This window comes from Lacerta agilis, chromosome 14 (assembly GCF_009819535.1).
Source record: "Lacerta agilis isolate rLacAgi1 chromosome 14, rLacAgi1.pri, whole genome shotgun sequence".
Lineage (NCBI taxonomy): Eukaryota > Metazoa > Chordata > Lepidosauria > Squamata > Lacertidae > Lacerta > Lacerta agilis.
In genome coordinates, this window is record NC_046325.1 from 26,969,924 (window position 1) to 26,983,742 (window position 13,819).

The 13,819-nt window shown below is 43.8% G+C and overlaps 1 protein-coding gene across 1 annotated transcript in view; it reads right to left on the minus strand.

The window, feature by feature from the left end:
* MED24 (mediator complex subunit 24) overlaps positions 1 to 13,819 on the minus strand; it is a 53,782-nt gene that overhangs the window by 27,659 nt on the left and 12,304 nt on the right. Inside the window, 10 exon segments of the mRNA XM_033169167.1 lie at positions 940 to 1,022; positions 2,292 to 2,339; positions 5,113 to 5,226; positions 6,993 to 7,143; positions 7,253 to 7,364; positions 7,950 to 8,022; positions 8,025 to 8,068; positions 8,071 to 8,115; positions 8,118 to 8,173; positions 12,229 to 12,308. Coding sequence (XP_033025058.1) covers positions 940 to 1,022; positions 2,292 to 2,339; positions 5,113 to 5,226; positions 6,993 to 7,143; positions 7,253 to 7,364; positions 7,950 to 8,022; positions 8,025 to 8,068; positions 8,071 to 8,115; positions 8,118 to 8,173; positions 12,229 to 12,308 — 806 coding nt within the window.

A 13,819-nucleotide genomic window follows, 5' to 3' on the forward strand; every position in this document is an offset into this window, starting at 1 on the left:
AATTTTCCTTGAAAATTTCCCATTTCAGATTAAACTGTACTCAGCTTCTACTTTTCTGTGTCAGTGCTATCGTTCTGTATTTTGTATATCTGTATTTCCAACGTTCTCTTTCGGTGTTTTGAATGCTTGGTGTTAGCCGCTTTGGACATGGCTCATTGTGGGAAAGCAGCATGTAAGTAAACTCAGTCAACCAATCAACATCTGGAATGTTACTGTGTTAAGAAAACACGGAGTAGGTTTGAGCAGGTGAAGAAGAGGCCCAGTCCTCCCACAGGCCTCTTTACTAACCAAACCAGTTTCTGTGGACTGGTGACACTTCAGAGAACTTATACCAGGTTCCAGTTTGAGTAACAAACACACCTCCCTCACGAGTTGGTCCATTTAACTTCCTCTGGATGACAACCCCCTCCAGCAATTTCTCCCACTATCTAACCCTGCTCAACTCTGCCGTGTCTATCAGGTTGTTCCCATCTCAACCTTGACTGTTCTCCCACCTTGCTTGCCCCTACTCCAAATAGCAAACTGGTTTTGGCCAAAATATCCCTCCAACCTAGCCTTCAATGCTCATTATTCAACTTGGTTCAATGGGGGGAAATAATGATGTGTTTATGTCCTATCATATCTCTAGTCACTTGCTGTATTTTTTTATGTTCAATTAAATATATGAAACAACAACAACAACATTTAATTTAAAAAGCAGCCTTCATCCTGACAGTAACTCTAGGGTTGCCAAGGTCCCTAAGAGTTAGACCCTGAGATTCAAGGAGTGGAGCTTTGGAGGACAAAGGATGGTGGCTGGCAGCTAAGAGAGTGGCATCTCATGGGAGCAGAGACCCTGATAAACATGGGAGTGAAACTGAGAGAACTCCCAGGCCATGCAGGAAAAGCCCTTGGGCTCTGTCCCCTCTACTTGAAGGGCCACAAAGAAGGGGAACCTACTTGCAGCGTTGGTCGGCCTTGTCCAGAAGGGGCGTCAGCTTCAGGAGGAACTCAAAGGCACAATTCACATCTTCGGTGAAGTCCTGCAATTGCATAATTATTTTCTTCCTTACATTCTAAAGGGTCTGTCAATGCTGTACTGGAATCCCCACCCATAATCCCCTATAAAGATAGGCCAAGGCAGTGCATCCCAATAAGCCCACTGAGAATATTAGCTCCTGGTAATTTATTTTCGGCAAGTTTCATGCTACAGAATTTGCCATTGAGTGAGCTAGAAAAAAAAAAATTCCAGCAAACTTAACAGGTTGGTTGTTTTGTTTCTCTTCTGTGGTGTAGAAGCTTGAACCACTTGATTAAGTAAACTGAAGCTCTGCGGACACATTGGTGAAGAATTACTTCTTTTGAACTGCTCTTTGCAAGTGGTACATTGCAGTTGGGGGGTTTATAGAGTAAGAGAGAATATGATAAATGTTTGTGGAACTGATTTTTTGTCTCCCCCCAGATTTTATGTGGTATGGAATTTAGAAAGAAAAAGAAAACTTATGCTGAGGTTTAAAAGAGGAAATCTGAATAGCAGGTGATTTATTTATTTATTGTATTTTTTAAAGGAAGCAGTCTCAAAAGTTAAGCTTTGAGGCTAATTTGTTTCCATCTGCCTCTCTTAAAGACCACATTAGATGACCTCTAGGACTGGAAAGACAGGTTCGAATCCCACTTTAGCCATAAACTCACTCAGTGGCAGAAGAACTACTTTTTAACCAAAAGCTCCATTTAGCCCAGCATTCTGTCTAAGACAGCAGACAGCAGACAAATGCCTCTGTGAAGCTCACAAAGAGGGTATGATGGAAATGCCTTTCTTCTTTGACCTAAAGCATGATAATCATAGAAATTCTGGCTCTTCATCCTTACCCATCATGGCTAGAGTCACTGATGGGCCTTGTTCTCACTGAAAATCCCATCTTTAACCTAAGCACTCTTAATTGCAAAACTAAAATCATGATGACTTGCTTCCATTTTTCTTCCCAAATAATTTTTCTTCCCAAATAATCTAAACAAATACAGTGGTACCTCAGGTTACGAACTTAATTCTTTCCGGAAGTCCGTTCTTAACCTGAAACCGTTCTTAACCTGAGGTGCACTTTCGTTAATGGGGCCTCCTGCTGCCGCGGCACCGCCACCGCATGATTTCCATTCTCATCCTGGGGCAAAGTTCACAACCCGGAGCAACTACTTCCGGGTTAGCAGAGTTTGTAACCCAAAGCATTTGTAACCCGAGGTACCACTGTAAATAGAACACTGACGTAGCTGTTGTTGTGCTGATGATGATTTGCTTTTCAAAAAGCAACCTTTACCTTTTCTCCTTGAGGATATTTTTTCAGTTTTACAAGTACTTGTGGAATCTGAAAAAGAGCAAAGTAAAAATTTAATAAGGGACCTCAAAACTACCGCCCACTCCCCTTCATCTCCTTGTGAATTTTGCTCCCTGGCTCACACATCCTGGACTGCCAAAAACTCCCTTTTCCCTTTTCACAGCCCCTCCTCCTCCTCCTCCTCCTCCTCTAGACCCTGCAAGACAGTTGTTCTTGACTTCTGTTCCATTCAGTCCCATTGCCCATTAACAATCCTCTGGCCCTCCAGATGTTGCTGAACTACAACTCCCATCACCCCCAGCAAGCATGGCCAAGGATGGTTCAGCCATATCATGAGTGTCCGAAGTTTTCCACAGCTGCTTGTAGTCCTCTTTGTAGTCCTCTTTCCCAAAACACCTTCCTACCTCTATTCTCCTGTGAACCCTAACTGCACACAGACCCTGTGCAAACTGGTCTTCACTTTCCTCATAAATGCCAAGCTGTTTTTCAACTTCCTATTACTATTATCTTCACACTCCAATGTTAAAACATTTCATGTTCCATCTACGAACATTGCATGACATGAAACTAGCCTAACTGATGCTCAGAAAAGGTTCGAAGTCAAGTCTGGTTGTTGCTTCCGGTCTCCTCATCAACCAAGTCAAAGTCGCAAACTGGCTTAATTACTTCCAGTGACAAATTGGGGGGCGGGGATGCTAATGTGGTCGAGGGCACTAAATATTGGATTGGAAGGTTTCAAATCTCAACTCGGCTGTGAAACCGATTTCTCCCTTGCTTTTGAAGATAAGAAAGCATTTTGCACACGAAACTGGAAATAAATATTCAAAAAACCAACAAACTCCTAAATGTAGAATTAGGCATGCCTAATCTTATCTTCATGCTATCATATGGCAACATGCTCCAGAGATTAACTGTTTGTTATTTCTTTTGCTTTCCACTTTGTTCAGGAGTGTGTGTGTGTGTGTGTGTGTGCATGTGTTTGTCTCTTTCATACTTCTTAATTTATTCCTCTTTGCATGGCTGATAAGTTACATGATGTACTTGAGTTGCAATGGAGATTTACTGAGCAGGCAGGGAATGCTAAGTTGCAATTTGCTGGATCTCTTTGGGGGAATCTAGCAGCGTCAGAGTGTGTTTACCAAGAAAGCCAGGGAGAAGGAAGACAGAGCCATCTGGCTTATGTTTACATTGCAAAAAATAAATAAATAAATAAATAAATAAAAGCAGTATATAGCTAAATACAGATACTCCTCCAGGCTCTACCAAGGATGACAGCCCAGAAAGAGCATAAGAAGAGATTGGTGTTTCCACTCACTATAATAGTGAATGGCATCCAACACCCCAGCTGCCAGTAGATTGATGCATTGATGCAGATGGGGGAAACAATGATTACAAAGGGCAAGAATTAGCACGGCAGAGGTTACAATGTGAGAGTAAAAGTCTTTGACCAAGACCCTAGAGGACTTCAGTATTTCTTCCTTTTTGTTCTTAATCCCTAATGTTGCACCTGCATTGTGCCAGGACTGACACAGGGGCAGCCATATTTGATCCTGATCAGCAGCGTGTTTTCCAACCCAGGGTTCCTGAAGCCAGAGGTCAGGACTGGAGTAGAGCTGGCAGAAGTTACTGTTCTGTTGACCAGTCAAAAGCAAAAGGCAGGGCTCCAAAGTACTCGCAAGACTGGCCAATCCAGAAGTCTCGTGCTGCCTGCCAATTGCAGAGGTCGATGTTGGACACACCTATCCATGCCTGAAGAGAACTCCGGGGCCCAAGCATACACAGCCCCAGGCTGTGAACATTAGGCTGGGTCCCAGCCAGAGTTCAATAAAGGTTTTAAGCAGAGATTGAGAATCTGTAGCTTTCCAGATGTCATTCAATTACAGTTCCCAATTCCTGACCCCTGGCCAAACTGACTCAGGCTGATGGGAGCCTGAGTCCAATGACACCTGAAGGCCACAGGTTTAAATTCCCTGGTTGAGAACCTAGAAAGGAGCACTAGAGTGGTCAAGTTATTGAGACACTCTCCTTCCCCACTTTGCTTAAATAATATTTCTAGACCTTGCAGTTGCAGAAAACAACCACAGCCTTGAACATATAACTCAGTTTCTGCTAAAAGTTTGGAATCAGTATCTGAATGTTCCACAGACATGTTTCCAAAGGTGTCCTTATCAAAAATGAAGCCAGAGACAGGGGGCTGCAGGTAGACCCCAAGGCTAATTGGGTTTGTGTGTGCAACCAGGCTGGAGAAACAGGAATATCAACCAGATATTTGGGAGAATCTATCAAGCCTGTGCAATGTCAGAAAATAGAAGCAGAAAGAAGCCTGATGCAGGAAGGAGAAAACTGTTTAATTACGGAGAAGCAGGGTAGGCGAGGGATTAACAAGAAACCCGTTCCCTTCACCTAGGTCAGCCACACAGCTCAGGAAGACACATGGGCTAAGGCAATGTATTAGGAATGCAGGAAACTGCTTTATATCAAGTCAGACTATGGGTCCCTCTGGTTCAGTACTGTCTGCACCAACTGGAAGTGACCAACTGTCTCCAGGATTTCAGGCAAGGGATCTTCCCCAGCCCTCACATGGAGATACCAAAGATTGGACTTTGGGCATGCAACGCATGCGCTCCACCACTGAGGTACTGCCCTCTCTCTTGTACCTGATGCCCTAAAACGACCACGAATTTATCCAACTTCCCATAATCCTTTTGGCCTCTGTTGCTCGGTAAGCTGGGAAACTCAGATGGCAACAAAAGAACTTTACAAAAGGGTGAGCCCCAGCGATTTGGGCCTAAGGGCACCTTACCTTGAGGAACGTGAAGGCTGTCCATTTGAGCTCCTCTGTCCCTTCAGGAGATTCAATCAGCCCCACAAAGCAGGCTTTCCAGATTTCCAGAATGAAAAGCGGGGACGGAATGCGCTAGCGGGGAGAAGAGACACAGGAAGAGAAGGCCTCAGGATCTTCCTCAGGGAACACAGTTTGAATTCAGAGTGGCGCAGTGTTGACAAAAAAAAAGGCTGGATGCAAGATTTCTAGCACACTCATTGTACTATCCAGCAGTCCCATTCCACCATCACCCCAACTTCTCACACAAGCACACTTCCCACACTCTGAAGAGTGTTGTGCATCATGATCCTTCAGCCAAGAGTCCACAAACCACAGCTGGGCTTGATAACCTGTAATAATTTATCCTAGCCAACAAGAATAAGTTCCTATAAGCACTGACAGTGCCGCTTTCCACTAAGCGAGTGCAGCGCACCCGCTTTCTCCTCCCCCACCCATAAATGAATGAGAAGGGCTTAGAGGACAGATGGCATGGCTCCTGTGTAATTCTCTTATTAGAAAGCAGATACAGCCCCCAACTCCCTTATAAGTATAACATATGCTACTAAATAACAGAGCCTCCCTTCCCCCAAAGTCTAGTCCTGGTTTTTCCCAACCCTGTCCAACAGCTCTTCACAAAAATACTGCCTCCGTCTCAGCTCCTCCAAACTCTCTCTACTCAAATAGCTTCTTCCCTGTTCTTTGCACCCACTTATACACAGATTCATTCATGCCTATACACAGAGAGGTAGGACTCCATTTCAATACCAGGGGCAAAAGGCCAGTAAATATATCCTTTCCTATCATAGACACCCACTCCATGTTTTGCTCTCTTCTTTGCAGCAACACACACACAAACACACACACACAACACACACAAAACTGCACACAACACATTTTTCTTTTAGTAAGGGCTGCACCCCTGCTCACCAAACCCCCTGCCATTCCTCCACATTAACCCCCTAGAGCTTCCTTCCCCTTTGCACCCCATACAATACTAAGCTTGTTTTCCACCTTCCCAAGCCATTTCTGAAGCCACTTCTCTTTTGTATTCTGCAGCCCCACCACCTACCGGTACCTGTTTTCACCTTCACCCTCATGTCCATTCCTCCCTCCTTTACAGAAAGCTCCCCTATGCACCACCTCTGTGGGTAACTTCCTGCATCTTCCTCCTCCTACTACTAAGCACCCTTATGTCCAGTTAAGAAGCCACCATCCCCTCCTACACTTCAGAGAGAAAGAGAGAAGCACCACAAGAAAACTTGGGCCTTGGTCTTCAGCCTGCTAAGTGAATAACGGCGGGAGAAATTATGTTGAAGCATTCTCTCCAGAGACTAGAAGCTCCCAGCTCTCCCAAGTTTCCGGCAAAAAGCACAGAAAGTATGCAAAAAGCTTTATCTGCCTTTTTCCTCTTTCCATCCCCAAACTTATAGGACAAAGCCAGCACTATACAGCCATTATAGGTCTCCTACAGTCATCTAACTCTCTTTTAATTTTCCATTGTTTTAATTTGTATTTCAAAAGAGAGGTACAACAGATGCCCAGGACTAGATAAACAGTTCGCCTCATGGTAAACTGATCCTGGACAGTACCTTTTCGGAATGCAAAGGAGGGACACAAGACTGAATTCACTACTGTACAAGCATGTATTCATATAGAAAGCTCTGTGCCAGGGGGAAGGGATCTAGCACAGTCTTCCTGCGACATGGTAGCTACTTAAGTGCTGGATGTTCTTCTTATTCATGGAAGAAAATTCAAATATGCAAGCATTTCTACCATGCGATGGGACTGCCTAGTCCAGTCCAATGGGAGTCAGATGCAGTGAGACAAAGCACCCTTCCTATGGTCCAGTCCAGCCATACCTGCATCCTTTTGACCATCATGAGTTGCTCCACCAGTGGCTGCGGCTCTCCAGTCAGGTTCATTGTCCCCTCTAGCAGCACCACGGCATGGATCGTGGGGAAGCCAGTTTTGTTCAGCTGTTCCGCATGCACAGAGAGCATAATGGGGATACTGTGCGGAAAATTGGGGCAGGGAGGAAGAGGGGGTATTAGAAGTTCGGTTCTGTTTGTGTACGGAGAGGAAAAAGCTCGCTCCTCACCGTGCAGCTGCATCTGCCCACCTCTTGACAAGGCCGATGCACTCCTCTGCCTGGCTTTGTAACTGGCTGTTGCTGATGTGTCCTAAATTGTCTCCCAGCTTGGAAAGAGACTGTTCAATCGCGCTCCAGGAAGCTAGAGAGGAAAAGCAGTAATGTTAAGTTCCAATAAGCTCTTAGCCCTTGGTAAGAGATTTCTCCCCAGTTCTTCTGTCTTGGGAGATTGCTAGGGGTTGACCCCAGGACTTTCTAAGCATGTAGTCTACCTCTTTGCGAAACCGTTTCCCTAAGCTGAGGCTTTTATCGTGACCAGGTAAATTTATTAATGTCTGGGATCACACCTCGAACGTTGAAGATGCTGTTTCCATGTTGAACTTTTTAAAAAGGCAATAGAGACCCTGAAGTTTAAAAACAGGCATCAGAGTATTTCCAAATATTAAATTTTTTTTGAGGGAAAGCTGTGAAACAGCAGGCTTGCCCAATAGGGAAGCAGCAGTGCAATCTCCATGTAGGCAAAAGAGAAGAAACAAGGCCCGTGAATAAAGAAGACTGGGGTGGTGCTACTTCAGATCTTGTAAAGGGCCCTTTTTTGAAGGGGGGAAGCCATATCAAAACTACAGGAGAATTCTGTAGTTGGCACTGGAATCTTGGATTCAACTCAAGCCCTACAGTTCTCAATGTGAATATTTGTCTCTCTCCCACAAGACCACCAGCCACGTACGTGTCTCTTCCAACTTGGCTATGTGAATCAGGGCCCGGTTCTTGGTGCTGCCCAGGATCTTTGCCAGCCGCTCTCTAGGCACATCGTGAGCTGGTTCTCAGCAGACCCCTGCTCAGAGGCTCCTTCATTTTCTCTGTGTAGAAGGCAGCACAGCGCAGCATCCAGTGAGGACACTCATCAAGGCACGGCAGAGGCCAATGCACTCTTCTGCCTTGCCATGGCAGCTGCACAAAAAGCAAAAAAGAGGACAAATCCAGTCACATGACTTCATTGGCCCTAAGAACTTCACTTTGGGACACCTGCATCATTTTCCAGGTCTCATTCCCCCCCCCCCCACTCCAAGTTCCACTTAGATGTGCATGGGAACTTGGGAGACAACGAAAGAACCACCAAAAGAAAAGTGTGTCGAGTACCATCCTGTAACTTCTATGGGGGGGGAGGAGGTGGCAGGACAGAGATAGCAGCAGAAAAGACAACTTGAATGTGAACACACAGGGAAGGTCTTTTTCCTATTTGTGTTCTGCTTTACTGTGCCAAATGAGACAGGCAAGACTGGAGGCCTGAACTAGTAGAAAAACAGTGAATGGCCACCTAAATACCTTTTCATGCCCCCACCTTCATCTTCAACTCCATTCCCATGCCTCACACTCCCTCCTTTTGTGCAGTCCCCTTTGCCCTCTCATTTTCACCTTCATTCCCCTTTTCCCTACACCCTCCTTACTTTTCTGAACTCTCTCTTGCACCGTTTCCTTGCCTTATCCCCTTTCTCCTTTTGTTTACCCCCAGCTCTGCTATTTCTCCTTGTTAAAACTAGTTTGCTTGCTTTTTTTTAAAAAAAAAGAACAGTCCCTCAGTGTTTCTCCATCCTTGCTTACTCAATTTCTGCTGCTGTCTGAGTACAGCAAGAAGGGAGAAACACTGAAAGGGGTTGGAAATTGTTGTTGGAAATTTTTCTCTTCCTCAGCTGCCTCATGTGAGTTTCACAGTAACTGGTTTTTCCACAGTGGTGTCTGAGAACTCTAACTGCCCTTACTGAAGAGATACAGTAGCCTCATTCCTGAGAGTCCCAATGGTCTGGCAAGTCTAGGCATATTTACTATGTGAAGTTGCTGAATGCAATAGACAAGGGGTTGGGTGGAGGCAGGATGCATTCATGGCATAAGGGGAGTGCCTTCACTTCATCCACAGGAAGTAGTGAATAAAAGCTGCAAGCTGTGTGGTTCAGTGAAAAGAAGACCAAGTACATTTTCAGGGACTCTGTGCAGCCTATTAAGAGACTAAACTGCAAACAGGAAGTTCCTGGTTTCAAATCATATTTTCAACAGGAACTTGCCAAGGTGCTCAGGCAAGCCATTAACTCAGCTTCAACCCTTCATCTGCTATATAAGCGTAACGACACTCACCTACCTTACAGGACTATTTTAAGAATCACTGAGATAATACGTACATAAAGCTAGTTGAATATTCACGATAATGTGGCGTATCCTTACTGCCATCACACAGCAGTACTTGGAGAATGTAGGGGCTCAGAGAATGGCTCAAGTCGCAAAACTCTGTTGCCCAACCTCCTTAAGCTTGCAAGCATCTCTGCCCAATACTGTTTTACTGGGGCTTCACAGCAACCTCAGGAAGGGAGAGGATAATGGGGATTTCTCCTACCATCCTGGGATGCCAGAATCGATGACTGGAAGAAATCAAGCATCTAGAGCTTGCACCCTGTGGCACTGCTGGGTACACTGTCACATTCACAATCACCACAGTACTTGCCTTTGTTTAAACAAATTAAAAGGGGGAAAGGAAAATATCCAAGCCTATGATTAAAGTGGCCTGGCTCAGGAAAGCGAACGAGGATTGAGGAAGAAACCCCTCTCAACGGGACAAGCACTACTGCAATAGGAAAAATAATCCCAGACCTGAAGGGTTTGATCAAATTGAAAAACAGAAGATGAATTAACCAGGGAGAGGATTAAGTCGTCGGCTTTGTATATGGCTGAGAACAGCTGTTTATCACATTCTGGTGAAGGTTAATATTCATTGTTTCTGTTTTTCTGTAGGAAGGGAGAGTTCCTGCTTCTCCTGTTTCAGTCTGCTCCAGTGTACTCACCTGTTAGCTCTAAATTAACTAAGAGCTCTTATAGAAAAATCTCACAGGCTTTGTCAAGATTTCAGAAAGGCAGGGGTTTTATTCTTTGATAAAACCAAAGATGTAAGAGTTCCATGAAAAACTGTGGTTCTCCTGTCCGGAGGGCAGAACTGGGTTTCCTGACAATTCTTGTGTTCTTTACTGATGCATCATTCTGTACATTTTTAAAAGTGCATTCTAGTCCTCACGGTTGCGAATCATCTGCAATATCAGTCACTCCATGCAACTCGGGGGTGGGGGTCAGCACATATTGCTGCCAATTTAGGTCTTTTCATTCTAAGGGCTCTTCCTCGCCAAAACTCCAATGCACTGTATTTTGTGTGCATTGTATGTATGTCCTGTACGAACTCTGTCCCTAGCTACTTACGGCTACTGGACAAGGCACTTGATGAATCTATATTTTAAAAGTAGCACGTTTGTCACATTTAATACTGTCATATAGCATGTATATAGGCTCAAAAGCTTTCCTGTGGCTCCCCATTGCTTTACATCACAAGTCTAGTAGCTGATTTTGAGCTACAAGGACTTTTGCGGCTTGGGCCAACCTACCTAAGAAACTGCCTCCACTCTAGTATGCATCATAGGGTGGTATCCAACATTGGTCATACTCAGAATAGACCCGCTGAAGTTAATGGACATGACAAAACTTCAGTTCATTTTTTTCAATAGGTCGCTCTGAGTAGGACTAGCATGGCAAACAGCCCCAATGTTTCCAAGACGCTATATCAAGAACTACTCTAAGACACTCTGGACTAGCCAGGCCTTCATCTGATCTAGCAATATACTTTCAGGTTCTTTTTTATTTCTGTTTTTGAAATGGTTTTTTTATTTTAAAGATATAAATTTATAACCATACCAAAAACACAACCATATAAGGAGATTACTCTGAATCTCAAGACTTCTCCCCATCCCCTCCATGGGTCCTATTGTCAACATTTTCAACTGCATATTATTTTGTAATCTATATTTAAACCTATCTATATTGTCCATAGTATTTGTTACATTACAAGGGAGATTAAAACTCTGCCAATGTTTTCATCAGCTTACAGTGGTCTCCTAAATAAATTATAAACTTTTCCCATTCTTTCTTGAATTTCTTGTCTTCTTGGTCTTCAGCTTTTCTGGTTAGTTTTGCCATTTCAGCGTAGTCTTCCGCTTCTCTAATCTTTTTCTGGTAAGCATTTTGTTGGGTGAAGAAACCTCTCATTACACTTCCATGTTCTTACACAGGCAAGTATACTGTATATCCAATGTAAATTAGTTCTGCTTTAATTATTAGATGTAGTTGGTGGCTGTTAGTTGTTGTTTATGTCTGCTGTGGGTCAATTTCAGTCTTGAAGGAGCTTTTTTTTTTAAAAAGCTAGAATTACCATGATCCAATTTACAACACAGGGGTACATACTTAGGATCTCCTAACAGTCAAGGCACAATAAAAAAAATTCCTTCCAGTAGCAAATAATAAACTTAGTTGGTCTCTAAGGTGCTACTGGAAGGGGGGGAAATTATTTTGTTTCAACTATGGCAGACCAACACGGCTACCTACCTGTAGTCCAAGGCACAGTTCAGCAAACAGACGCCCCCAATGTATTAAGACACCCCCTATTTGGTGGGACTCAAATTTAAGAAAATGGGAGAGACGGCACAGAGTGCTGAGCTTTTTTTTGGGGGGATTGCTGAAGATAACTCACCTGCAACGTCGCTAAGTCTGCTTCTCGTCTGTCCCCTCACCAACAGAAGCTGCCAATTGCCCGCCCCAATTGCTGCAGCATCAACCAATCAACATCAACCATTGATGCAGCAACCCAATAACACGCACAAAAGTTGCTAACAGCTGCGGCAGAAGCAACCAATCAAACACCCCCCTTATACCCATGTATAAGACAACCCTCTGTTTTTTAGCATGATTTTTAAAGAAAAAACCCTAGTCTTATACACGGAAAAGTACGGTACGTGCTCTTATTTAAGAACCTAAGGAGTCCCTTGCCAGATCAGATGAAGGCCCACCTACTCGGTAATTCTTCTCAACAATCCCAACAACCAACAGGTGCCAGGTGGTCCATTAGCTGATTACTGTTTAGCTTCTGCCCACCCTGGATTATGTTGCACTACATAAGTGTACTGAAAAGTATCCCTCACTCCCTACCTGAGCGGTCACAGAACATATCCATGATTTCCAGCAATGATTGGACACAGAGGTCTCGGGAGAAGTCATCAAACTGAAACAGGTACAAACAAAAGCAAGAGCTGGTGTCAAAAGAAAAGCATGCAAGACACGGACTTGGGACGGCTTCAAAAGGGAATGAAGACAAATTCATGGCATGTAAAGCTACCAGCCATGATGGCTGTTGTACTGCCAGTTGTTTGGAATCACAAGCTGGGAGCCACCATTGCGCTCAGGTCTGGTGTGCAGGCTTCCCATAGGCACCTGGCTGGCCACTACAAGAACAGGATACTGGACTATATGGGGTTTTGGTCTGATTTATAAGGCTCTTCATACATTCTGTGAGAAGAGAGAAATCAAAGCATGAAAAGAAAGGAAGGAACTGTGAGCTGGAAGTGCACACCTGGTCTTATAAACATAGCTAAGAGTCACAGCTGGGTGATACCTGGTTTTCAACATTACAATATCACCAGGTAAACATCGCGATAAACTAATATATCACAATGTCTGAAACATGGATGGAACTATGTAGAGGCAAACAGTAGGGCTGGGCGATGTCTGGTTTTCAGCTTTGTGATATATACTGATATATCACAATGTCTGAAATAAGGATGGAGCTATGTAGAGATTTTGGCTGGCTTCACATTTAGATTTTTGCATAGCACGTACACACACAATTTGCAATACATTGCCAGGTCAAAAATTATGAAACCAATATCACGATACGAACTTCAAACTGTTTTGAATGATACAGACCAGGCCTAGGTCAACAGAATGGTTAGACATGTGTGAATTTAGGGAATCTAATGTGGTAGGTGGGGAAGAGCCCCAAGACTGTGGTCATGCAGAGATTTCAATCCTCAGTAGGCTAAGCAGAACACTTGTACACTGGTTTCTAGTTTTAATTTCACATTTTGCCTTGTAGATCCTTATAAAACTGCTATCCTTGTGATTTTTATAGTCCATGACACAGCGGCCATTCATGTCTACATTCTCAGCAAAACCACTTAGTAGATTGCTCCAAAGACTGTACTACTTGAGAGTAGAGTTGTGGGACAGTGTTTTTAAATGATCCTTCATGTTAAAATTACATCAACCTCACACTTTACATTAAAAACTGACACACTGAGGAAATGGCTAGGATAGGACCTTGAGATCTTCATTTTCTTCCTACACAGGTTTTTGTAATTCCCTTCCATTTGAAATGGTGCAGTCCAAAAATACAGTACAGCACAGGGTTTTTTTTCTTACAGTCAAGTGCCATACAAATTTTTATGAAATAAATAAAATAAATAAGTAGTACAGTTAAGCTCAGTTTCTCGAATTGAGTCCAGGAATGCACCAGTACCAGCACATTTTTTAGACTCAGTATTGGAGTTTCAGAATTATTTAACTCCAGCGATGTCTGAACCAGTTGCAGCACCTCATATAGTCTAGCCTGCCTGTCACAAGAGCAATGATAATTGCACCAAGGCCATCTCTGCCTAGAAGGGGCCATAATTAGTACGCCTAGCTGATGAAAAGGCGCTTTGTCCCATTTATGCAATTCAAGCGTCTAAGGAGGGG